Source organism: Prunus mume, linkage group LG2 (genome assembly GCF_029339155.1).
Source record: "Prunus mume cultivar Tortuosa linkage group LG2, ASM2933915v1, whole genome shotgun sequence".
NCBI classification, from domain to species: Eukaryota; Viridiplantae; Streptophyta; class Magnoliopsida; order Rosales; family Rosaceae; genus Prunus; species Prunus mume.
Window position 1 is genome coordinate 15432498 of NC_142699.1, and position 20989 is coordinate 15453486.

General features: G+C 39.7%; 6 protein-coding genes and 1 long non-coding RNA gene across 12 annotated transcripts; 3 read left to right on the forward strand and 4 right to left on the reverse strand.

Moving 5' to 3' along the window:
• Positions 1 to 52: 52 nt before the first annotated feature.
• Positions 53 to 1676, reverse strand: LOC107880456 (uncharacterized). Of its 2 annotated transcripts, none has more exons than XR_001677304.2 (3): positions 1161 to 1676; positions 771 to 1042; positions 53 to 668 (listed from the first exon to the last, which is right to left on the reverse strand). It is a non-coding gene; the product is annotated as an uncharacterized LOC107880456 (long non-coding RNA). The 2 variants fall into 2 exon arrangements; XR_016123848.1 differs by having other exon boundaries at positions 1157 to 1293.
• Positions 1677 to 1689: 13 nt separating this feature from the next.
• On the forward strand, positions 1690 to 5456 carry LOC103321149 (Pentatricopeptide repeat (PPR-like) superfamily protein). 2 transcript variants are annotated; one of them, XM_089045240.1, is made up of 5 exons: positions 1690 to 3631; positions 4239 to 4391; positions 4503 to 4574; positions 4790 to 4984; positions 5170 to 5456. In XM_089045240.1, the coding sequence occupies exons 1-4, from the start codon at positions 1847 to 1849 to the stop codon at positions 4895 to 4897; spliced, it is 2118 nt and encodes a 705-aa protein (XP_088901366.1). In that variant the 5' UTR covers positions 1690 to 1846; the 3' UTR covers positions 4898 to 4984; positions 5170 to 5456. The 2 variants fall into 2 exon arrangements, with proteins under 2 accessions (XP_088901366.1, XP_008221147.2); XM_008222925.2 differs by having other exon boundaries at positions 1727 to 3631; positions 5156 to 5456.
• Positions 5457 to 5547: 91 nt separating this feature from the next.
• LOC103321148 (Zn-dependent exopeptidases superfamily protein) lies at positions 5548 to 10207 on the reverse strand. 2 transcript variants are annotated; one of them, XM_008222924.2, is made up of 11 exons: positions 9885 to 10207; positions 9415 to 9472; positions 9231 to 9341; positions 8843 to 8980; positions 8188 to 8257; positions 7775 to 7830; positions 7358 to 7483; positions 6956 to 7095; positions 6514 to 6586; positions 6346 to 6420; positions 5548 to 6226 (listed from the first exon to the last, which is right to left on the reverse strand). In XM_008222924.2, the coding sequence occupies exons 1-11, from the start codon at positions 10136 to 10138 to the stop codon at positions 5909 to 5911; spliced, it is 1419 nt and encodes a 472-aa protein (XP_008221146.2). In that variant the 5' UTR covers positions 10139 to 10207; the 3' UTR covers positions 5548 to 5908. The 2 variants fall into 2 exon arrangements, with proteins under 2 accessions (XP_008221146.2, XP_088901367.1); XM_089045241.1 differs by having other exon boundaries at positions 6956 to 7035; positions 9885 to 10204.
• A 781-nt stretch (positions 10208 to 10988) lies between these two features.
• On the reverse strand, positions 10989 to 12689 carry LOC103321367 (epi-neemfruitin B 7-O-acetyltransferse L7AT-like). The gene has a single exon (XM_089046622.1). It carries the CDS (start codon positions 12687 to 12689, stop codon positions 11034 to 11036), a length of 1656 nt encoding a protein of 551 aa, XP_088902748.1. The 3' UTR covers positions 10989 to 11033.
• A 2446-nt stretch (positions 12690 to 15135) lies between these two features.
• On the forward strand, positions 15136 to 16354 carry LOC103321147 (uncharacterized). Its single transcript, XM_008222922.2, has 2 exons — positions 15136 to 15412; positions 15497 to 16354. The coding sequence occupies exons 1-2, from the start codon at positions 15259 to 15261 to the stop codon at positions 16189 to 16191; spliced, it is 849 nt and encodes a 282-aa protein (XP_008221144.2). The 5' UTR covers positions 15136 to 15258; the 3' UTR covers positions 16192 to 16354.
• A 396-nt stretch (positions 16355 to 16750) lies between these two features.
• Positions 16751 to 19182, reverse strand: LOC103321145 (uncharacterized). Of its 3 annotated transcripts, XR_513381.2 has the most exons (6): positions 18598 to 19182; positions 18343 to 18393; positions 17880 to 18013; positions 17510 to 17610; positions 17162 to 17392; positions 16924 to 17078 (listed from the first exon to the last, which is right to left on the reverse strand). XR_513381.2 is itself a non-coding variant. In XM_008222919.2 (5 exons), exons 1-5 carry the CDS (start codon positions 18958 to 18960, stop codon positions 17217 to 17219), a joined length of 825 nt encoding a protein of 274 aa, XP_008221141.2. In that variant the 5' UTR covers positions 18961 to 19182; the 3' UTR covers positions 16751 to 17216. The 3 variants fall into 3 exon arrangements, 2 of the variants coding, with proteins under 2 accessions (XP_008221141.2, XP_008221143.1); XM_008222919.2 differs by having other exon boundaries at positions 16751 to 17392; XM_008222921.2 differs by lacking the exon at positions 18343 to 18393 and having other exon boundaries at positions 16751 to 17392; positions 18598 to 19095.
• A 179-nt stretch (positions 19183 to 19361) lies between these two features.
• On the forward strand, positions 19362 to 20961 carry LOC103321144 (2'-deoxymugineic-acid 2'-dioxygenase-like). Its single transcript, XM_008222918.2, has 4 exons — positions 19362 to 19656; positions 19776 to 20035; positions 20129 to 20447; positions 20570 to 20961. Exons 1-4 carry the CDS (start codon positions 19426 to 19428, stop codon positions 20828 to 20830), a joined length of 1071 nt encoding a protein of 356 aa, XP_008221140.1. The 5' UTR covers positions 19362 to 19425; the 3' UTR covers positions 20831 to 20961.
• Positions 20962 to 20989: the final 28 nt, after the last annotated feature.

Genomic DNA, 20989 nt, shown 5'->3' on the forward strand with positions numbered 1-20989 from the left:
TAGCTTTTAAGCCAGATATAAATAAATAAATAAATATATTTAACCATACTGATGAAGAATAAAAAATTGCATTAATGTGACAGGTAGTTTAATAGGAGATTATGGCTGCAAGGGGGAAAGTTAATAAAGATTTTGCGGGTACATGAAACTACGGTGGAGCGAGCGTTAGCGCTTTAGCAGCAGCTAGATGCCATGCTATATATACAATCTGTCTCTTGTGGACCAGTTCGCACCTCTCGTCTATCTCCCCAAGCTCCTTTATTATCCCAATCCCAATCCTATAGTGGAGATGGCGGATGATAAAAGATGGCAACTGCTGCTGCTGCTAAAGCAGCCTGTGTCTAAAACTTCAACCCATTTTTACCCTCTTGCAGGAAAGATCAAGGGCCACCTTTCCATAGATTGCAAGTTGCAACGACCAAGGAGCTTACTATATTGAGGCCCGCACTGACTCCCATTTGAATCACTTTCTCAACAGTCCTAATCTCTCATTAATCTCAAAATTTCTTCCATCTCCAAGAACATGGGATACTCCCACTCCAGGTGCTCCAGTTGCTTAGCCATTGCTGCCACCGTTTCACACATGCTCCTGGATGGGGCTTCGCTCAGTGTCTTTCTCAAAGCTTGGGAGGCCATGGCTCGTCGTGATCATCATCATCAGACTCAACCTGAATCCAAATATAATAATTATGATCCGATAATAGAAGAGTTGGATACAGGAAGGGAGACCTAAATACAATGCTATAATAATCAAATGTGAAAGCCTATACCTAGCTGTAGCCTGTAGTTCAAATGAACACGAAACCAAGAGACCTAAATACAGAAGGACATTGACTTCCCAATGAGTCAATGTAGTCGGACTCTTCAGATGTAGAGCTTGCTGAAGCCACAACAACAACAACAGCGCTGATGTATCTATCAGCATTGAGCAAGCTACAACTCAACTCAAACACAAGTTTGGTGTCAGAATAAGCGGGGTAATGGCCATTTCCATACATGATCTCAGGCTCCATGTCCACGAGGTGGTTTCAAATCTCAATATCTAAAGAATAAATTGAGTTAGATACTTTGGAAATCTAGCAAGAGTGCTAATAACTCTAATATCAACACAAAACATCCAATTTCAAATCTAAAATTGAAAATGCAATGATCCTACCTACCCTTATCTGAAGCAGCAACGACACTCTCGCTCAAATTTAAAACCAGTTCAGTTGCCTTGCCTTGCCTTGCTTGCAGTGGTATTTAGAAAGAACAGAAAAAGAAAAAGAACTGAAAGATAGAACCTCAAGTTTCTCTTTGGGGAGGCGACACGTAGATTTGAAGGAATAGCGCGCCTTATGGTGCTCGTTGAATTGAGCTCGCAAAGCGACTGTTGCAGAGAAACCCTAAGCCTGATGGACAGCAAGCAAGCAAGGGTGAGGGGGTGAGGAAGGGTTTAAAAAGTTCGAAGGCGAAGCATTTTTATACTGCGAGTGCGAGATTTTGGAAAATAATCCAACTTCATCAAGTGGTTCCGCAAGAAGCACGCCCGATTACAAAAGGAATCTTATAAATCTTACGTGGCAGGTGAAGGATTGATACGGGGAAAGCAGATCCCTGTTCCGGAAAACAGAGGATAAGCCCTCCTCCCTTTAGTGTACTTACTTACTATCAAGTATGTTTTGTTGGCTGGCTATTGTTCTTCTTCGCCTTCCCTCCACTAAAACTATCCCCAGAGCCAGAAACGAAACCGATAAAATAGTATGCTAGTTGGGCCGGGGTTGTCTGGCTTAACACAGAGACAGACAGATATTAGATAGTCTCTCAGTAAAGCAAGCAAGCAGTCAAATATTATCAACAAACAAACATGCTTCTTCTTCCGGTTCCAGTACCAGGGTCGACTCGCTTCCCTTCCTTTCAATTGGCTTCTCCAATACTCATCCGCCACCACCACCACCACCACCACCACCATATGTTCCATTTGTGGTCTCTGTCCGCCACCACAGCCGCTGCCGTTACCAACTCATCCCAAGCCCATCTACCCCCAATTCCATCCTCAACCTCAACCTCAAACTCAAGACGGCGCTCTTTTGACGACCACCAAGCTGCCGTTTCCCGCTATGACTTCGGCCCCCTCCTCACCTTCCTCGCCGCCAAGTCAATGTCAATGTCATCTTCCGCCTCCTCCCCAACCTCACTCGACCCAGCCGAGTTCCAGCTGGCCGAGTCGTACCGGGCCGTGCCCTCCCCACTCTGGCACTCCCTCCTCAAATCTCTCTGCTCCTCCTCCTCCTCCGACATACAACTAGCCTACGCCGTCGTTTCCTGGCTCCAAAAGCACAACCTCTGCTTCTCCTACGAACTCCTCTACTCCATCCTCATCCACGCCCTCGGCCGCTCCGAGAAACTCTACGAGGCTTTCTTGCTCTCCCAGCGACAATCCTTAACACCGCTCACCTACAATGCTCTCATCGGCGCTTGTGCCCGCAACGGCGACCTCGAGAAGGCCCTCCATTTGATGTCCCGCATGCGCCGAGACGGTTATCGCTCCGACTTCGTCAATTACAGCTTGATCATTCAATCCCTCTCCCGCTCCAACAAGATTGATTCCCCCATTATGCTCAAGCTCTACCGGGAGATTGAGTCGGAGAGCATTGAGATTGATGGCCAGCTCTACAACGACATCATTGCTGGTTTCGCAAAAGCCGGTGAGCCCACGCAGGCTATGCATCTGCTCGCCATGGTCCAGGCCACTGGCTTGAGCCCCAAAACTGCCACTCTGGTTGCCCTCATCTCCGCCCTGGGGAATTGCGGTAGGGTGGTTGAAGCCGAAGCTATCTTCGAGGAGATGAAAGAAGGAGGATTGCAGCCCAGGACCAGGGCTTACAATGCCCTGCTCAAAGGCTATGTAAAGGCTGCTCAATTGAAAGACGCCGAATCCATCGTGTCTCAGATGGAGAAGAGCGGCATTTCACCCGATGAGCACACATACAGCCTGCTCATTGATGCATATGCGAATGCAGGGAGGTGGGAAAGCGCAAGAATTGTGCTGAAAGAGATGGAAGCCAGCAATGTGCAGCCTAATTCCTACGTTTTCAGTAGGATCTTAGCCAGCTACCGTGATAGAGGAGAGTGGCAAAAGTCGTTCCAAGTATTGAGGGAGATGAAGAGCAGCGGGGTAAGACCCGACAGGCATTTTTACAATGTCATGATTGACACATTTGGAAAGTCTAACTGTCTTGATCATGTTATGGCTACCTTTGAAAGGATGCTATCCGAGGGAATTCAACCCGACACCGTCACCTGGAATACGCTTATAGATTGTCATTGCAAGTCAGGCCACCATAAAAGGGCAGAGGAATTATTTGAGGAAATGCACCAAAGTGGGTGCGCCCCTTGCGCCACCACCTATAACATCATGATAAATTCCTTTGGGGAGCAGCAGAGATGGGTTGAGGTGAAGGGCTTGTTGGGGAAGATGCAGGCTCAGGGTTTACTGCCCAACATAGTTACCTATACCACCCTAGTTGATATTTATGGAAAGTCGGGGAGATTTAATGATGCAATAGAGTGCTTGGAGGTCATGAAGTCTGCAGGCTTGAAACCATCCCCGACTATGTACAATGCCTTAATTAATGCCTATGCACAAAGAGTAAGTTGTATTCTCTACACTTCTGACACACCTTATGTAATTTCATTATGCACCCTCCTCACTTGAGTTACATTACACTTGCTGGCATTTCTCAGAATGTAGAATACTGGAATATGTCAAGCATATAACCATTTTATCCTAGGTGATTTTACCTTCACTTTTCCCTTGCATTATACAATTGATCTTTCTTCTTCTTCTTTTTTTCTTTCTGAAAAAACATTATTCTGTGAAACCATCATATGGCAAATTTTTTTATTCAGTGTCATATCTATTCGTAATGACATGACCAGCTTCAAGTGGATTCTCCTACCATTTGAGAAAGTTGCACTCCCTCAGTTTTTAGCTTTGACACAATCTCAAACCTGTCCTCAGTACTACCAGTGACGAAGTTCAAAAATATTGCTGAATATACCATTTATTTACTTATATTTGGACTGCTGAAGCTTTAGATATGCTGATTAATTTCCAACCAGAAAGCTTTTCTCATTACTTCAATTCAAACTACCGTTTTATCTTTCTATTTGGATCTCTGATAATGAATTGGATAGTCTTATCATGAGTGTGATGGTAGAGCATTTTTTTGATCTTCCATGTGAATGTTTGACAGGGTTTGTCTGAGCAAGCACTGAATGCATTTAGGGTCATGAGAGCAGATGGCTTAAAACCCAGTCTCTTAGCTCTCAATTCATTAATCAATGCATTTGGTGAAGATAGAAGGGATGCTGAGGCCTTTTCTGTGTTGCAGTACATGAAGGAAAATGTAAGTTAATTTCTAATGTTTTTCACAGTTTCTAATTTATTATTACTGCACAAAGTGGTACATTTGATCTTGCCATTTTATTACAATTCACTTGCTTCCTTATAACTGCAGGACCTGAAACCAGATGTAGTTACATATACTACACTTATGAAAACCCTTATCCGTGTTGATAAATTTTACAAGGTATATGAATCTTGTATAATGTCCATTATCATAGATGACCTCTGCATTTTGTATGCATAATAGGCCTTCAGTTTTTGTGGTGCCTCCATTTCTTATTGCATTAATATAAAGTTTTAATTGTACATATTGCCATGTGACTTATATACGTGTTAGATAATTCCAGTATCTGAGGATGTTTGGTATATTTCAACATGGGTTGCGTTGTTTGGTTTCAGGTTCCAGCTGTGTATGAAGAAATGATTCTGTCTAGATGCACTCCAGATAGGAAAGCCAGGGCAATGTTGCGGTCTGCTCTGAAATACATGAAACAGACACTCAGATGATGAATGATATGATTTGAGTCATATCGTATAGCCAAATTTACTTGTGTTCACCTAATCATGCTTGATCTAGTCAGGTCTCATATGAAGGTTAGGCCCAAACTGTATATTGACATATTTTTTTCTTCCTTCAGTAGTTTAGGGTCTAATAGGAAGGTTAGGCCAAAGCTGCGTATTTACACACACAAGCATGAATTTAAGTTTCACAAATGTCAGCATCTCCAAACATTTCTTTTTTCTTTCTGTCTGATGATTTTGCAGGAACCATGATTTAGGCTGGCCATCATGCAATGTAAATCAACCTCAAGGACGATCATGTTCCAGAGATTGGGAAGAAAGAGACCTGCCACACCCTCTTAACAAACACGAGAACAGTTGAAGAAACAACCCCCTTCCCTTCAATATAATCATAGGTTAAGCACCAGATAAATTGTTGCTTGTATCCTGTAAAAATTTGCCAATTACTTTTTATCATAAAGTGGAATGTAATTATAAAACTAAATCGGCTTATATTTTTTTTTCTTCATGTCTTTATTGGAAGAGCGTGATTATTTAGGCAGCATTTTGTTTTCCACATTTTTTCTATGTCTGCAAAGAGATGTGCATTATATTTTAGTCCGGTGTTGTGATATGCAAAATTAAGACATCCGAAGAATCAGTAAGCAAATACATTGATGCTTCACTTGAAAAGAATATGACGAGTTTTACAGAGTAAACAATTACACTATGAGTTAAGAAAAATTGTTCGTATTGTGTGTACTTGTACATATGAAAATGTGAAGAGATCCTATCTCAAAAATTTGGCATATATATTCTTATTTTTCCTGTTCTTCCCATGACGACTAGGAACGGGTAAATCAAAATTCACTTCAAATTACGGACCTCAACTTCTTGCTGCTCATGGTGTTTCACTAAAACTATTGGAAACAAATGGAGAAGTGGTGGAATGTGCAGAACCACATCCGATCAGTCCAGTGCGGCAGGAAGCTGCTGACGCCGGGTTGTTTCTCAATATCAGAGTGCAATAGCAGAAACAATTGGTCTAGCACACTTGCCTTTTGAAATTCTGGAACAGAACATGAACAATAACAGGACGGAAGATAACAAGAAGAGCCTGAAATATGTTCTTATCTCCTGCATTCCTAATTCAAGCACCTCCGTCTTCTTTCCATATCTGCTACTCCTCTCAACCAAGTACCCGTCAAGATACTCATCTATGGATACCCACTTGTCTAAGGTGGGCACAGAAGCCTTGGAATAATTTTCACCAAGCTGGTTTGGCCCCAATTTAAAAATTGTGAAAAATGCCGCAGACCATTCATTGAGAACTCTCTGAAAGCGAAAATTTTACACTGTTAAACATTAACTGTTGGTTCATTGAGACTCCATTTCATTAACTGTTGGTTCTGTATATGCTGAAACTTAAAAGATGAACCAAAAAACTAACATACATTGAAGGTACCAAAGTCAGTGGGATTGAACATTTTGAAGCAATCTCTTGATGATGCTGCTCCATCTCCATATATCTTAGTCAAAATGAAAAAGGATGCAGATTTGTCTTAGTCAAGTTTTCCTTGAGATCATAAATTTGAAGGAAAAAGAGGGATAATTTGACAAACCTCAAAGGTGAAAGCCATTGGCACCCTTACAATATCAAACATATAATCAGTTGATGTCCCGTGTGCCAGATACCTACAATTAAGCCGTATTAAAATTTAATGGAAAAACTTACAATAAGCATTTTAAAATAGTGAGCTTTAAATTCTTTAAACTCTGGCTCATGTTGAAGTGTAAAGATTAATGAGCCAACTAAACTACTTAAAATTTTAGACCCAGCAGGCCTTCAGCCTTGCAGTCCAACTACTACTATGCCCTCACGAGTGCCAAATTTCCTCTGTAAAACCCTCTAGACCTCATCCTCCAGCACAATTCAATTGGTTATTGAGGCTAGCATCCCCGCCATGTAATCAATCATATTTGGCAAGCAAAAAACAGAAGATATCATTGGTAATAATAACAACGAACAGCTGAACAAAAATAGTGACTGTTGGTAATACTAACCCAACAGAACCTCCACCAGACCCAATCATGCAACGCCTTTGGCAATGCAGATGGTTGAGTTCCTCAAGCAATGACTTCATCTGGTGCGAGGAAACTCCATCAGGGGTTGTGTTCTTATGGTCATATGGCATAAATAGAGCCTAAAAAAACAGAAGCTATATAAGAAATGTGCCATATGCAGAGTACACAAACCCTAAAATAAAAATTAAACAAAAATTAAGGGTCACTACAATGGTAATTGGTAAAAGAATATAAAAAAGTATACACTGTAAGTGATAAAATCGTAGGTGACATTGCTACTTTTGTAAAACAGAAGTGCTTTAATCAGAAATTTCCAGAAATTGTGAATATGATTTCGGAGTCAACAGTAGGGAATAATAACTGAAAGTTTGTCTGATGTACCTCCATTCCAGAGTGTATATTAACCCATATGTGTGGATCAAATGACATGGCAACTTTCCGCATTATCTGAGTTTCAGGTTCGCTGAAAGGAGCAGTTCCAGGATTTTCCTCATATGGATCATAATCCTGTAGTAGAAAAACAACATAAAAATGAAAGAAGAGTCTTAAGCACAAAATAGCACAAGAAACAAAATGACAGTTGAATATTTAATTTAAAGAGAGAAAGCAGGAAAAACAATGAATGAGACTACAGCTTCATCTAATGATGTGTTATATATTACGTGCACTGCTATAAATGGTAAACAAGGTCCACCTCAAGAAAACAACTAAAAGATGAAATAAACAAGCAGCATGATATATGCGGTATAGCATGAATAAGAAAATAAGACTAGCATCAAATGAACAAGCGTGATTAACCTTCTCCTTTTTGCCCCAATCTACGCTCCAATTACGGTTGAGATCAACTCCTCTCCCTGTCACAAGATGCAAACTTAAACACAATATACATACATACATACATATGGGGTATTCACACACTCACACACACACACACACACACATACATACATAATACATGCTAGAACAATATTCACACGTGAGTGCAGAAAGTTGGTCTAGGAACAGGAGTAAAAGTACGGACTACTGGAAAATGGGGTAATTTATACAATTGTCATGCTATCCTTGCTTTTAAAATCTATTACTAGTTCCGTTTAAATAATAGGGGAACATTTGATATTGCATATATGTTGATTGACAAAGAGGATTCTATTTATAATAGAGTGTGTGTATAAATAAGTATATTTCAAAATCCACAAAATCAACTGCTTTACCATTTCTCCTCTCACAGAGATCTCCTGCTTCAACAATTCTGCGGCCATTTATGTTTTCCATAGGAACCATCTGACATAAAATTAGATATCAGAACTCAAAAAATACCAAAGTTCTTCAAGTATCTCCGATGAAATAGCTCATCAGAATTGAAGAGGAAAGTATTTCAAGCCCTGGGGCATCAGGTTCTAATGATAAGTACTATAGATCAAGTGTACCAGTTGTAAACCCCCTAACAAATAATATAAACTTCTCTCAATACATGCAGAAGGATCCACGAGAAACATGGAAACAAATCATCTCCAAATAAGGAGTTGCCAACTTGTAAGTTTGAGCTCATATACTCACACTAGAGGTAAACCGCAGAGGGCATAAAAATATTGCTCATAATTTCTGAAGAAATGCCAGATAGATTGAAGTGAAAGCCAGATACTTGAAGTGGAAGAAGATGAAGATATGCAAAGGAGGGGCCTATCCATTATTTCAAATTCTAGTGACCCTAATATTTCTAGCTCATGTTGTAGTATGCTGCTTAGATGGATGAAGCAAAAGCAGAAGCGTTTACATAAACAGTTGACATCATCTGGTAAAAGCAAATTGCATCTACATTAATAATTATTAGGGAAAGAGTCTTGCTGCACATTATCAAAAAGTTACCTTTATCAAGAGTTTGTCAAGGGTGTGGTCTAAGGAGGATGGGTCCAGGTTGGGTAGAAACTGTTCTTTACTCAAGATTGAAAGGATTCGCAAAGCAAGCTCAGATGTAATGAGCTCCCTTCCATGCTGTCCAAAACTCTGGAAGACAAGGAATCATCTGTCAAAAACACCAGCCATTACCAATCTGAGATTATCTATACGCTAAAAAACAGATTATAAATATTCTGTAATTCATTACTACAGTTTGATATAGTGTTGAAGCATATGGAAATCCCCGCCTTTGTTTAACTTGAAAAATCAAAGAACATTAAGGCCTATAAACAGCCAACCCTGAATGCAAAATCTAATTAATAGGAATTCAACGCATAAAAATACATTAAAAACTTACAAGAAGTATCCGAAACTTTGGCCTGTCATCAGTCTCTTGCCTTCTCCGGCAATAGGTAACTACTGCGATCTCAGCAGAGTAGCCCTTGTTTCGAGATTTAATTGTATCGAACTGTCATTAACATCAAAGTTTTAGGAAACTAAATGAATTTCAGGAAAACAATAAACCGGCAAAGGCAACCTACAGTGAGCCGGTCTGGGTGACGAAAGACCAAAGCTTTTATTTCTTCCATCAAATCCCCACTGCAGACCAGTAAAAGGAAAGTCTGATTGTTATATACATATATACGATGTTTTCAAGGTTAAAAAAACTGAGAAATTCATAACAAGTTGACATCAAGTAAACCAAAGATATGAATTGTTAGTGAATAGCCAGAACAAGATTCAGGCATTCAGTTCCCTACAATTTCTGAACAACCAACCATAGAGTCAGTCAGTATCAGCCCTAATTCCTTCCACGAAGAAAACAAGAAATGAAATAAATATACAGAAAACCCATTTTAAGATTCAAAGAAAAATCAATGAATACACTTCCAATTCAGCGCAACCCAGAGGAGCCAGATTAATTCAGGCAAAAAAGACATATGGGAAGTGCAAAAAGATCGGAACACAGTAAAAAATAGAATAAGGGAAAGAAAAAGAGAGTAGACGTCACCTGGAATGGTACAGATCACGATTAATGGGCGTAAAAGAAGAGTGGGTGAGATTAGTATTGCCATGAACGACCAAGAAACCTTGCAACCAAGCAAAGAAACACAAACTGATGGATAAGGGAGAGGAGAGGATAAGGAGATGAGCCATGCCAGAGCCAGTCAGACCAAAACCAAGAAGAAGAAGAAGAAAAGAAGGAAAAAGTTGATCTCTTTTATTTAGTTTTTTTTTTTTTTTTTCTTTTCGTTGATTTTTCATTATTCCATTTTCAAGCTGCGTGGCTAAAGAAGAGAAAGGGAAGAGGGTTAACTCTTCTTCTGTCAGTTTGTCCTGTTGTTCCAACTTCCACGTTCAACGGTCTTGATAGCTTCGCTTAATTTTTCATTTTTTTCCCTTTAAATTATTATTTACACAAGGTATACATCGATCGACTTCTTTTTCTCAATTCAGTCAGTCAGACACTCATTGCATTTTTTAATTGGTCCCCAAGAGCAAGAAGACCGGCCTTGGCTGGTTTCGATCCACTGTGGATCGTCCCACAACAAGGAGATCAGTTAGATTTTGAAATTCATTGACCCGAAAAATCAACAGTTGTTTTTTATTTTATTTTTTTAAAATTAAATTATTGTATGCTTTTTTCGTTAAATGAAGACAATCTCTCATACACACACATATATATATATATAAGTAATGCTATTTAGACACACAAAATTGGTCATAATAGCAAATTATTTTAGGTAGCAGTTGACGTGGTCATGTCATATCAATTAATGAATATTATTATGTGTATTTTATTTTTCTTTCTTTCTTTTTTTATAATAATTATTATAAACAAAAAAAATAAAATTGAAATAAAATTCTTTTTTTTCTCCAATAACTATTTTGTGTTAAGAATTGATCACATACTTTTAATCTTGACCGTTGAATTGTATTCATTAAATATGTTAGTAATCTCTCAGTTAGGCTTGTAATTTACAAGTGCTGAGCTGTTATGTTTCCAGGTTGAGTTAAGCTTATTATTTGTGAAAGAGTAATGTTAGTAGGAAGGTGATATTTTTGTACCACAAAAATGTGAAATGAGATTAACAAGTTAACCTGTCTTGTTTGTTGGCATAAAATAAATATTAATGATATATTGTACAATAATATGATATCAAAGGAGTAGTAAAGGAGTGGGGTCGAATGAAACGAATTTTTGGAGTAGGGGATTGGATTGGAGAAGAGCCATGTGATGTTGGTCCAACGTGACCCATGCTTCTATTCCATCACCCAACTTGGTGTCCACCAAAATGATGAGATTCATGAAGACGGAATTACCTGTGGAAGCAATGCTGCTGACCCAGATTGGCTTTCCCCACCCAAAATCACCAGCTTCGTACAACCCAAACTTACACCAACTGCTGAACCCATAATAATCTTTTTTTTCTTCTTCTTCTTCTTTTGTTTTAATTATTTCTTTCAGACACGTCAACATGAGAGACTTCCCCTCCTCGCCTGATCGCATTTTCTTAACAAATCCACCATCAACTTTTGACAATGCATTTCTCAACTCACTCACCAACCCATGCAATATTCTTGATCTGGAGGCGGAGCTATTATTATTATTATTAGTAGCCACCACAACCATCTCCTCCTCCTCATCTAGCATTACCGTCGGACATCGGGCAGCCGCTATCCAAAGGAGGTTTCCAATAGAATTCTCCAAATTTAAATCCGCAGCAGCGGCAGTATCTGATGCTGCTGCAGCCTCATAAGCATCATCTAAGAATATCCTTGAGCGCAAGTTCACCGTGTGAGTCAGCACTGAAGGCCTTTGGAAACCATATTTTTGTTTAGAGGCAGCCATGGCGCATTGCCATATGAAAGCCGAAACCACTTCGACACGCGTGGGTCCACGTTTCAGTACTTGCACACATGATGATGAACTTTTGGCCATGTCCTTGAGGTTGGCTATAGCTGAGGCATCAAATACAAATCTTTTTGTGACGCATGAGGACTTGCCGTCCTTTATGAACAAGGAACCCCACATCGGAATTGATGAATCTCTAAGCCATAATTCATCGTTGGTGGGGAACAGACGAGTTGCAGCAAATAAATTGGGCCCTCCTATTATTGAAGAAGCTACGCTTGCATATGTTGTTGCGTCTTCTGTTTGATGATCATCTGAATCTGATGATGATGATGATGATGATGATATTAATATTGAATCTGATGATGAGGAGGAGGAGGAGGAGAATGTTCTTAACAAAGAGCCGGGCCCAGGGCTGCTGGTGCTGCTGCGCACACGAGCAATGGCAGTCCAGGATTTGAGAAAGGTGCACAAAGCAGCACCATCAAGGATCTTGTGTGAGATGCATAGGCCGATGGCGATGCCACCACATTTGAACACATTGACTTGAATGTTGGTTACACTTGCACCTACAGTTGTTACATCACAAGGGAGGAAGCGATGTAGTAGAAGCAAAAGGTCAGGTCGGCTGAGAAATTCATCAAGACTAGAGTAGTTAACTCGGGCTTCCACATAATGAGCTCCTTGGTCGTTGCAGTCAATGGACAGGTCATCTTTGATCTCCCCAGCAAGTGGGTAAAACCCAGTTAAGGTTTCTGCCAAAGAGGTCTTTAGCAAATGTAACCTGCTATTAATATTATCATCGTCATTTTCATTTATAGGAGGATGATAAAAGAGGATTACGGGAGCATAGGGAGCTGGTATGAGCTGGTCCAGAAGTGAAAGCTTAAAAATTCTCAGATGAGAGGGTGTTGGGCAAGATGGTTTAATTTTCTCTTTGGAAATAATTTCTACTTCCATTTTCAATGTGTTTGGCAAAAGAATTTGTCATTTCAACTAGCTAGCTAGCTAGTTTATAAGCGGCAGAAAGGCATCTTTCTGCATTAGGTGCGGCGCCAGCTTCGTTTGTCATATTATTTGTGGAATATTATATGAAATGCATATCAGTCCTTTTCCATAGCTAAAGCTACCCTCTTTAATTTTATTTTTTCTCTCTCTCCCTCTATATATATATGTGATGTTTATCAGAGTGAAGCGTGCGTGCATTTGGTTCTCGATCGATGATCACCATGACTTCACATGTTAGATAAGAGTCGACGAAAAGCATGATAGCAACCTTTTTGTAGTTAAAAAAGCCATTGCTAATCCATTACATATGACATATGATATGAAAGTTATTGCCGATCGACATGATACCAAACTGCGTACGTACGTACACACTCACTCTAGTTATTCGTTTTCTATATAGCTCTTGAATTAATCATGATTCATGATTTAGACAGACAGACCCCCATTAACTTGATATCATGTAGTGTAGATAGGGTATCGTCCTCTCCTAAGCTAAGCTCTTAGGCGCCCTATGCTAATTATGCGATTAATAAGAAGCTCCGCCAGCAAAGCCACTGTGTTTGTCCTAAGTCCTAACCATCAACCACTTTGTTGACGTACTCCATGGATCAATCGAATCAATACTTTGCTGCTATTCCTACATACAACAGGGAAATTGGTGAATTTTCCCATGGCTTACATATAATTTGTCCATGGATCAAAATTGACAGAGATTTAGATGGAGTTAATGGCATGGGGCAACATGGAACACCAAACTCTAGTCAAGAGGTCAAAGTGGATCACTTTAACTTCCAAAGGACAATATAAGATTTCACCAATGTTTCAGGAGGTACTGTAGCAAGTAAACATATAAAGTAATAGGAATCAATAAACAAAAAGTTACATAGATTGTTAAAATCATAAGCAGATTTTGTTAAAATCATAAGCAGATTTTAGGAGCTCTGTGAACGGATTTTCGCCTTCTAGCATTTCGCTAATCAATTTTCGCATTTTCGGGGCTATGTGAAAGAATTTTTTCGCTTTTTAGGGTTTTGCTAATGAATTTTGGCATGAAGAAATTTTTGCCTATATGGGTTGCTAGAATGAAATTTCACATTTTGGACATGTTATAAAATTTTCACTTTTGGGGTTTTGGAGTCTTTGGTGTTCTGCAAATGCATTTTCACATTTTTAGATTTCACTAGTGGGTTTTTCGCATTTTGGGATTCCAATGAATTTTCGCATTTTAGGGTTTCGCTAAATAATTTTCACATTTAAGGGCTTTAAATTTATGCATATTAGGGTTTTGGTTTTGATGATTTGGGGATGAAGTGAAGAAGATGATGAAGGAGCATAGTGCGACTTAAGAGACAAGCGGTTGGGAGAAAGTAAGGAATGCGAAAAAGAAGTGATATGTAGACAATATGAAGTATTTATAGAGGATATTTTAGTGATAATTTTAAAAAGAGGACATGTTTGCACAAATTATACAAGCGAGGAGCAAATTTCCCTATATAACAAACAAAAGGAGTGACTTTGAATTTGAACAATATTTTCATTTAAAATACACAAAAGAAGTGTCTAAGCCTTTTTTCCTCGGCCTGACCCAATCGACGAGGCGATCCAAGCCTCCAAATGTCGATTCTACGACCAAATCCCTTAAGTAAAAAGCTCGGTTAGGCATATTTGATAGATCCTAATGAAGGGAAGGAGAGGTGTCGCTATTGGCTAGGGAAGAAAGGGAGGCAGGAACTTAATAAGACTTGTATAAAATGATTGTTATCTTGCGACTTTCCACTTGGTGGTTGAATCTGAATTCACAGTAGTGATGTTAATGCGATTAACATTAACAGCACCAGTGATGTGAATTGGATGGACTTAAACACACAGAGATGAGTATCTAATCCAACTCGAACACACTGTATATATAGTCCAAAAAAGTACAAACTTATTTTATAAAATACAGTGCCCTAAACGAAAGCTAAAGCCCATTGTTCGTAACCCAGTATAGTATTCTTGAATTCTAATAAAAACAAACAAAAAACAAAAAAGTTTAATTTTGACTTTGAGACTATTTCACCAAATCTTAATCTCTGTATTTTTCTATTTATTTTTTCCTTCAGTTTTATTATGAATGTAAGTTTTAAATACAGCTAAAAGTTTAATTTTTTTAGACAAATTTTGAGCGGGGTATCACCAACTGACGTGGTGAGACAGTAACACTTTATAATTTCTCAGTATCGATGAGCGCTTTAGTTGACAAATCCTCAAACACTAAAAGGAAAATTCAGGTATTTAATGAAAAATATACTCTACCGTTTAAATTTCAAAGAATGCACGCTAGACCGTCCGATAAAAAATATGACCGTTGGAGGCGCTAGACCTTTTAATATTTCAAAGGCACTGGTTCTCTCACACAATAAAACCAAGCAACACAGATACCAATACAACGATAAAGTTAAGCACCTTCTTCTTCTCTGCGCTCTCTCTCTCTCTGGGTATTTTGCAATCTGCTCTGAAGTTTGAACACCATCAATCATCAATGTCAAAGATGAAACCAGATCGCAAGCCTCCGCTTGCTAAATCACCCATCAGGCTTCGACCCCGTCGGGTCCTCGGATCAAACTCAAACTGTATGCCAACCCCAGCAGGGCGGTCCGAGATCGGGTTCGAGCAAACCGATAAAATTTTAACAGGTCTGGTTTTTCGTTTTCGAATTCGGTTTTTAATTTTGGTATTGAAGTGAATTGATTATATAAATAGTTTTGGAATTGGCTCAGGCGGTTCTTTAAGAAAATCGGAGAAAGCAAGGCGCACAGGCACATGGGAGATGGAAGAAGCGGAGCTTCGACCTGAATACCGCTCCATTTCGTGGGAACTGAGGGCTTTAGAAAAGATGGTAACTGGAGAGGAATTGGGCAAGGAAGATTATTGTGGTGGTGGTGGAGATACTGATAGCAGCAGCAGCCGTAGGCTGAGTTCGTTGAATTCGAGTCCTTTGTTTGAAAGGGGTAGGTTTTACGAGGAGTATTCTGCTAGAAGGAATGAGCGGCTGAATAGGAAGAATAAGATCAAGGTAAAGGGGGGCGGTTGTGAGACAAATTATTCAACAACTGCCGCGTCTGCGTCCGGCTCTAAATATAAGTACAATAATAAGCTGGGTGTCACAGTAGAATCTGCCAAAAGAACCAGCACTCGTACTACTACTAGCAGTAGGAAGCTTCAAAGCTTGAGGAAATCAGTATCTGCTGCTTACTCGGTGGTGGAGACTCAACAGGCTCCGTCTCCAACTCCGGCTCCGGCTCCCAGGTATATGCTGAGAAGCTTGATGAACAAAGAGAATATGAAGCCCCCTCTGCCTCAGCCTACTTTGTACTCCTCTCATCAAAATCATAAATCTGCAAACCGTGGGGGACGGAAAACTGGAGCTCCAACTCCAACTCCAACTCCATCTCCAAGGGTCGGGTATTATTAGGCAAGATTTCATTTGTTTGGGATGTTTTACTTGATTGACTTGATTTGATGAACCGTATCTTACTCATTCAGGCAGGCAAATTTGGGTTGCCTTGCCCCTGTTTTCTCTGTTTCTGAAACTCAACTTATATAAAATTGATGTGCCTGCGTGCCTATTCTATTAATATTATCAGATCACCCTCTTTCCTTTCTTCCTGCTATTTAATTTAGGTTATTATTTGGAACAGGAAGATGTTATTGCTTGAAATAACCCTTATCTTTTTTGCGATATATTCTTTGTTTCTCAAGTCGCTTAGCTCCTTTTCAACCACACAATAGAGGAGCAAGGGACGGTCAACCATAGAATTAGGAGGAGGAGGAGGTCTCTTCTACTGTGAAAGCAATACAAAAGAGCAATTACGAAGAAAAAAAAGGTATGATGGTAATGACCAAACCAATACCATACCACCTTCATACTTCAGAAAGAGAGCATACGCGTAGGCATACCAGAACCATCTTCAGTAATTGCAGCTGATGGATCAGATCAGATAGTTGGCAAGCATAAATAAACAACAGCTGAATGAACAATAAACTTATCCTCTTTTTCATTTTCTCTCTGCAATTTCTTTTTCTTTCGGTTCTACAGCACCTCTGTACCACAAAGAGTCCATTACATCATCAATGTTGTTGTACCGGCCAACCTTAGTTTGGAACGGTAATAAAGGAATCTCACATTTGGACCAGCATCACAATAGGAGCTTAGGAACTTCTTACTCCTTTGACAGCTTGAATTCGAAGAACTGGACCACCACTGCAACGGGAGCTTATAAGCTACTATGAAGTCAACGGTATCTTGACGACTTATCCCTAACTTCGGGGCATTTGCACTTACAATAACTGCTCTACAAGCTGTATCAAGGGCGCAAACTTTTCAGTGTAAACTATTTCACAAACGGGTTTAGGGTTTAGGGTGGAAATAATGGAGTACATACAAGTATGTGCACAAAGTTGGTGAGAATAAAGTTACTGATTTTAAGTGCGGCAAACTCAAATTTCCACCCTATCAATTCCAATGTCATCCTTATTCTCTAAGTCCCTTCGAGAGATTATATTCATGAGCGTCCTGGTGGCTTGGCCAACAGCACGAGAAGTCTTCTTTGCTGCTCCAACAACAGCAGGTTGCAAAGAGATGATGGGCAGGCTCGCCCTCTCTTGAATCATAGCTGTATCACAATAGATTATTAGTACTTGTTTAGAAGTGGGTGAAGATCAATGGAAAGCCTGTATTACGCAAAACAGCAGCAGATCAAATTCTATACAAGATGGAGCTTAAAACATACACATAGTCTGCTGTCGAGCAAGTGAACCAATCTGCCGAATCCCAGCTTCCGCAGCTTGAACAGCTTGAGTGGATTTACTGACCCCATCAGCTATCTCTTGGCTGAGCGAAGAATGGAATAAAAGCATGACATACATAATACAATTTAGCAATTGAGATATAAAACTCACACAACATGAATGAAACACACATAAAGGAGAAAATTAATAAGAAAGGTTTGACAGATATGACTGATAGCCAATTGCCTCATGAAATCTTCACTATTCAATTATAAAGAGAAGCTATAAAGTAATGCTGAAAGGTTCAATAGCACTCAATTGATTAATCAATGGATCATAACAACGAATCAGAAAGAAAGATGTAATTATCACCTTAGATCACTCAGTTCCAGTGTAAGATCACTTATTTCCATGCCTGAAAGCCTAATGGCAACCATAGTACTAGGGAGTTCTTCACGAGCTGTATCCGCCAGCTTTGAAAGAGATACTGCAGCTCTCCCCATTGCCTACAGAATATACAAGAAACGAGCCACATTGGAACCAGAATTTGGACCAAATTCCAAACATGAGATTCAAACCAAAGAAAAGATTTTTAAAGTGACTTACAGCTATCAAAGAATGGATAGAACGATCAATTGCAAACGAACCAAGACCCAAGAACAAATAGTAGAAAGATAGAAATAGAAGTGAATAGAATATGATTCAGGGTTTAGGGTTTAAGTGAAAAATATTATCCCATTGTAAAGTCAAAACTCCCTAAAACAAATTAACTGATTTTCTAAGCACTTGCTTTTTCCTTTAAACTGAAATGCAGAATGAGCAGACGACAACTTACACAAAGCGTTGGTACAGCTGCAATTACAAAGCTCATAAATGCAACAGAAGTCTGCACACAATGAAATTAATCCATGCTCGTATCAGCAATGATGAACAAAATTAACTTCTTGATCCGTGACTCTTGCATCAAAATAAATAAATATATAAAAAGTCTTCAAATTTATCATTTATTTTACAGATTAATCCCAATTTCCACATCAAAAATAAAAATTTAAGTGATCTAAATATGGAAGAATAGAATTGAGGCCAATACCGTGCAGGCGATGAAGGTCAGGAGAAAGAAAGCTTGGTCGCTCAAGCTCAATTTGGCCACCGACGGACTCGGAACGCTAGGGTTTCTGACTTCCACATTCAATGGACCTTGCGACACATCATTATCGATTTGAAGAAAAGCATCCTTGGTGAGGTCCGTCACGGCCGGTTCGGACAGGGAAGACGACGTTTTAGTGGAATTGGAAGCGCAAAGCGTGAATAAACGGGACCGCTTTGAAGGCGAGGTCAGAGAAACAGAGCTGAATTTGCAGGGCCGGAGAAGATTAACTGAAGAAGAAGAAGTGTGTTTAGGATTTTGGGCACGGATTGGGGCTGAGAGGTGTGAGAAGTGAGCAGATTTCATTTTGCAATCAAAATTAATTAGGAGCTCAGCTTCAGAGTTGAGTAGCCGCCATTTTGGATAAGCTGGAGCCCGATGCTTGCTTCTTGCTAACTGCAGACTAACAGAAATTAATTAACGAAACCTCATCCCTTAACCATGAGGTTGGGAGTTCGATCCCCGCCCATGGGAATGGAGCACATTTCGTGGCCAGCTGTTTACCTCCTTTGGGAGAGCTCCCGCAGCGAAAGGGATTAGTCACTGCTGTCCGCGGTGGACACCCTTGGGTCTAACAAAAAAAAATAAAAATTAATTAACGAAAGAGAACTCGACTACTTCAGTATTGTCATCTGATTGGTAGAAAAGAAAAGGTGGGCCAATTTCCTTGGTTTTATATTATTTATGTTTGTGAAATTAAGACGACTTTATCTTTATGCAACCGAACCGAGTGAGGATGGCCAACCATTTTGAGATGAGTATCAGATTCGGATGAAAACAATGGAGAAACTTATTTCAAGCAGATACAAGGAAAGACCCTTGCCTGAGACTTACATATTCCCACCTGATGCAAGACCAGGGAAGCTTGCCGTTCCTTTGTGCAACAACATTCCAGTGATCGATTTGGGTGGTGGAGCAGAAGAAGCTTCTGAATCTGATGACCGAAGAACCTATATAGTCGAGCAAATACTCAAGGCTAGCCAAGAATTTGGATTTTTTCAGGTTATTTTTTTACTTAGGCTTTAAATTCTTCTTCTTAGGTTTAGGGTTGGTAACTTAAAACTCTGCTTAAACTGTCATAATTAAGTACAAAATTATGTTAATGTTATTTTATAGAGCAGGTAATTAATCATGGCATATCAGAACATTTGTTGAGTGAGACAATGGGTGTGTTCAAGGAGTTTTTTGAAGAGTTGCCTGCAGAGGACAAAGCAAGCCTCTACTCTGAGGACCCCAACAAAAGCTGCAGGCTCTTCACCAGCAGCAGCACTGGAAATTATGATGGGGAAGATGTTCATATCTGGCGTGACTGCCTAAAACACCCTTGCCATCCTCTTGAGGAATGCAAACATGTTTGGCCTCAAAAACCAATTAGATATGGGTGAGTGACATATGATGATGATTGTCCAAGACCAACCTTTAGATATATCACATATATATATATACTTAGTGATGATGACAATGACATTTACAGAGAGCTTGTTGGGGCATGTTCCACACAAGTGAGGGAACTGGCTTCGAATATTTTGGAGCTAATCGGCGAAGGACTTGGTGTTGGAGCTGGGTATTTTAGGGATGAACTAAGCCAGCAAATGTTACTCTCAGTTAATTATTACCCACCTTGCGCAGAACCAAGTTTGACTCTGGGATTACCTAAACACTGTGACCCAAACCTCATAACCATTTTACTTCAAGGGGATGTAAATGGTCTTCAAGTTTTCAAGGATGGGGAATGGATTGGTGTGGAGCCTCTTTCACATGCACTTGTGGTTAATGTAGGTTACCAGTTACAGGTACACTACACTACTACTAGTACTAGACTAGTGCACCCTTCTTTATGCTGAAGATTATTGCATTGTCCCTCATTTCCTTCTTTTCTTTACCATGACAAATTATGGTTGGAATGGGGATGTAGATTATCAGCAATGGCAAGTTGAAAAGTGCTGAACATCGGGCAGTGACGAATTCAAGTGAAGCTCGGATTTCAGCTGGGTTTTTCGTGATGCCTTCCAATGACTGCCTTATAGAACCTGCTGCAGCTCTTATTAATGCAAGCAATCCCCAACTTTATAAAGGCTTCCAATACAAAGACTTCTTTCTCAACTTCGGTACAAAGCTAGGTAAAACCGAACAAGTACTGGATCGCTTTAAGCTCCAAGCAAGGTTAGCTAGCTGAATGGGTGAAAAGGAATTTCGTGTTGTTGAGCGTTGCTCATTTGAATAAATGTCCTTTTGCTCTCTGCGGAGGCAAAAAGAGAAGATCAAGTTATGCATCCAATTTACATATGTTAAATTGCTCATTCTGCAGCACTTGTGTGATAAAGCCAATTGTTAT

Bases quoted from the DNA above. Each gene is read 5' to 3' on its own strand.
- LOC103321147 (XM_008222922.2), top strand. From the start codon at position 15,259: ATGTCAAAGATGAAACCAGATCGCAAGCCTCCGCTTGCTAAATCACCC. The intron at 15,413-15,496 runs GTCTGGTTTTTC...GAATTGGCTCAG, and splicing joins AACCGATAAAATTTTAACAG to GCGGTTCTTTAAGAAAATCG.
- LOC103321148 (XM_008222924.2), bottom strand. From the start codon at position 10,138: ATGAAAAATCAACGAAAAGAAAAAAAAAAAAAAAAACTAAATAAAAGA. The intron at 9,342-9,414 runs GTAGGTTGCCTT...TGTTAATGACAG, and splicing joins GTCACCCAGACCGGCTCACT to TTCGATACAATTAAATCTCG. The intron at 6,227-6,345 runs GTATGTTAGTTT...TTTCGCTTTCAG, and splicing joins CTGACTTTGGTACCTTCAAT to AGAGTTCTCAATGAATGGTC.
- LOC103321149 (XM_089045240.1), top strand. From the start codon at position 1,847: ATGCTTCTTCTTCCGGTTCCAGTACCAGGGTCGACTCGCTTCCCTTCC. The intron at 3,632-4,238 runs GTAAGTTGTATT...AATGTTTGACAG, and splicing joins TTAATGCCTATGCACAAAGA to GGTTTGTCTGAGCAAGCACT. The intron at 4,575-4,789 runs GTATATGAATCT...GTTTGGTTTCAG, and splicing joins GTGTTGATAAATTTTACAAG to GTTCCAGCTGTGTATGAAGA.
- LOC103321367 (XM_089046622.1), bottom strand. From the start codon at position 12,689: ATGGAAGTAGAAATTATTTCCAAAGAGAAAATTAAACCATCTTGCCCA.
- LOC103321144 (XM_008222918.2), top strand. From the start codon at position 19,426: ATGAAAACAATGGAGAAACTTATTTCAAGCAGATACAAGGAAAGACCC. The intron at 19,657-19,775 runs GTTATTTTTTTA...TTTATAGAGCAG, and splicing joins AAGAATTTGGATTTTTTCAG to GTAATTAATCATGGCATATC. The intron at 20,036-20,128 runs GTGAGTGACATA...TGACATTTACAG, and splicing joins CAAAAACCAATTAGATATGG to AGAGCTTGTTGGGGCATGTT.
- LOC103321145 (XM_008222919.2), bottom strand. From the start codon at position 18,960: ATGAAATCTGCTCACTTCTCACACCTCTCAGCCCCAATCCGTGCCCAA. The intron at 18,014-18,342 runs GTAAGTTGTCGT...TATATTCTGTAG, and splicing joins CAGCTGTACCAACGCTTTGT to GCAATGGGGAGAGCTGCAGT. The intron at 17,393-17,509 runs GTATGTTTTAAG...ATTGTGATACAG, and splicing joins TGCTCGACAGCAGACTATGT to CTATGATTCAAGAGAGGGCG.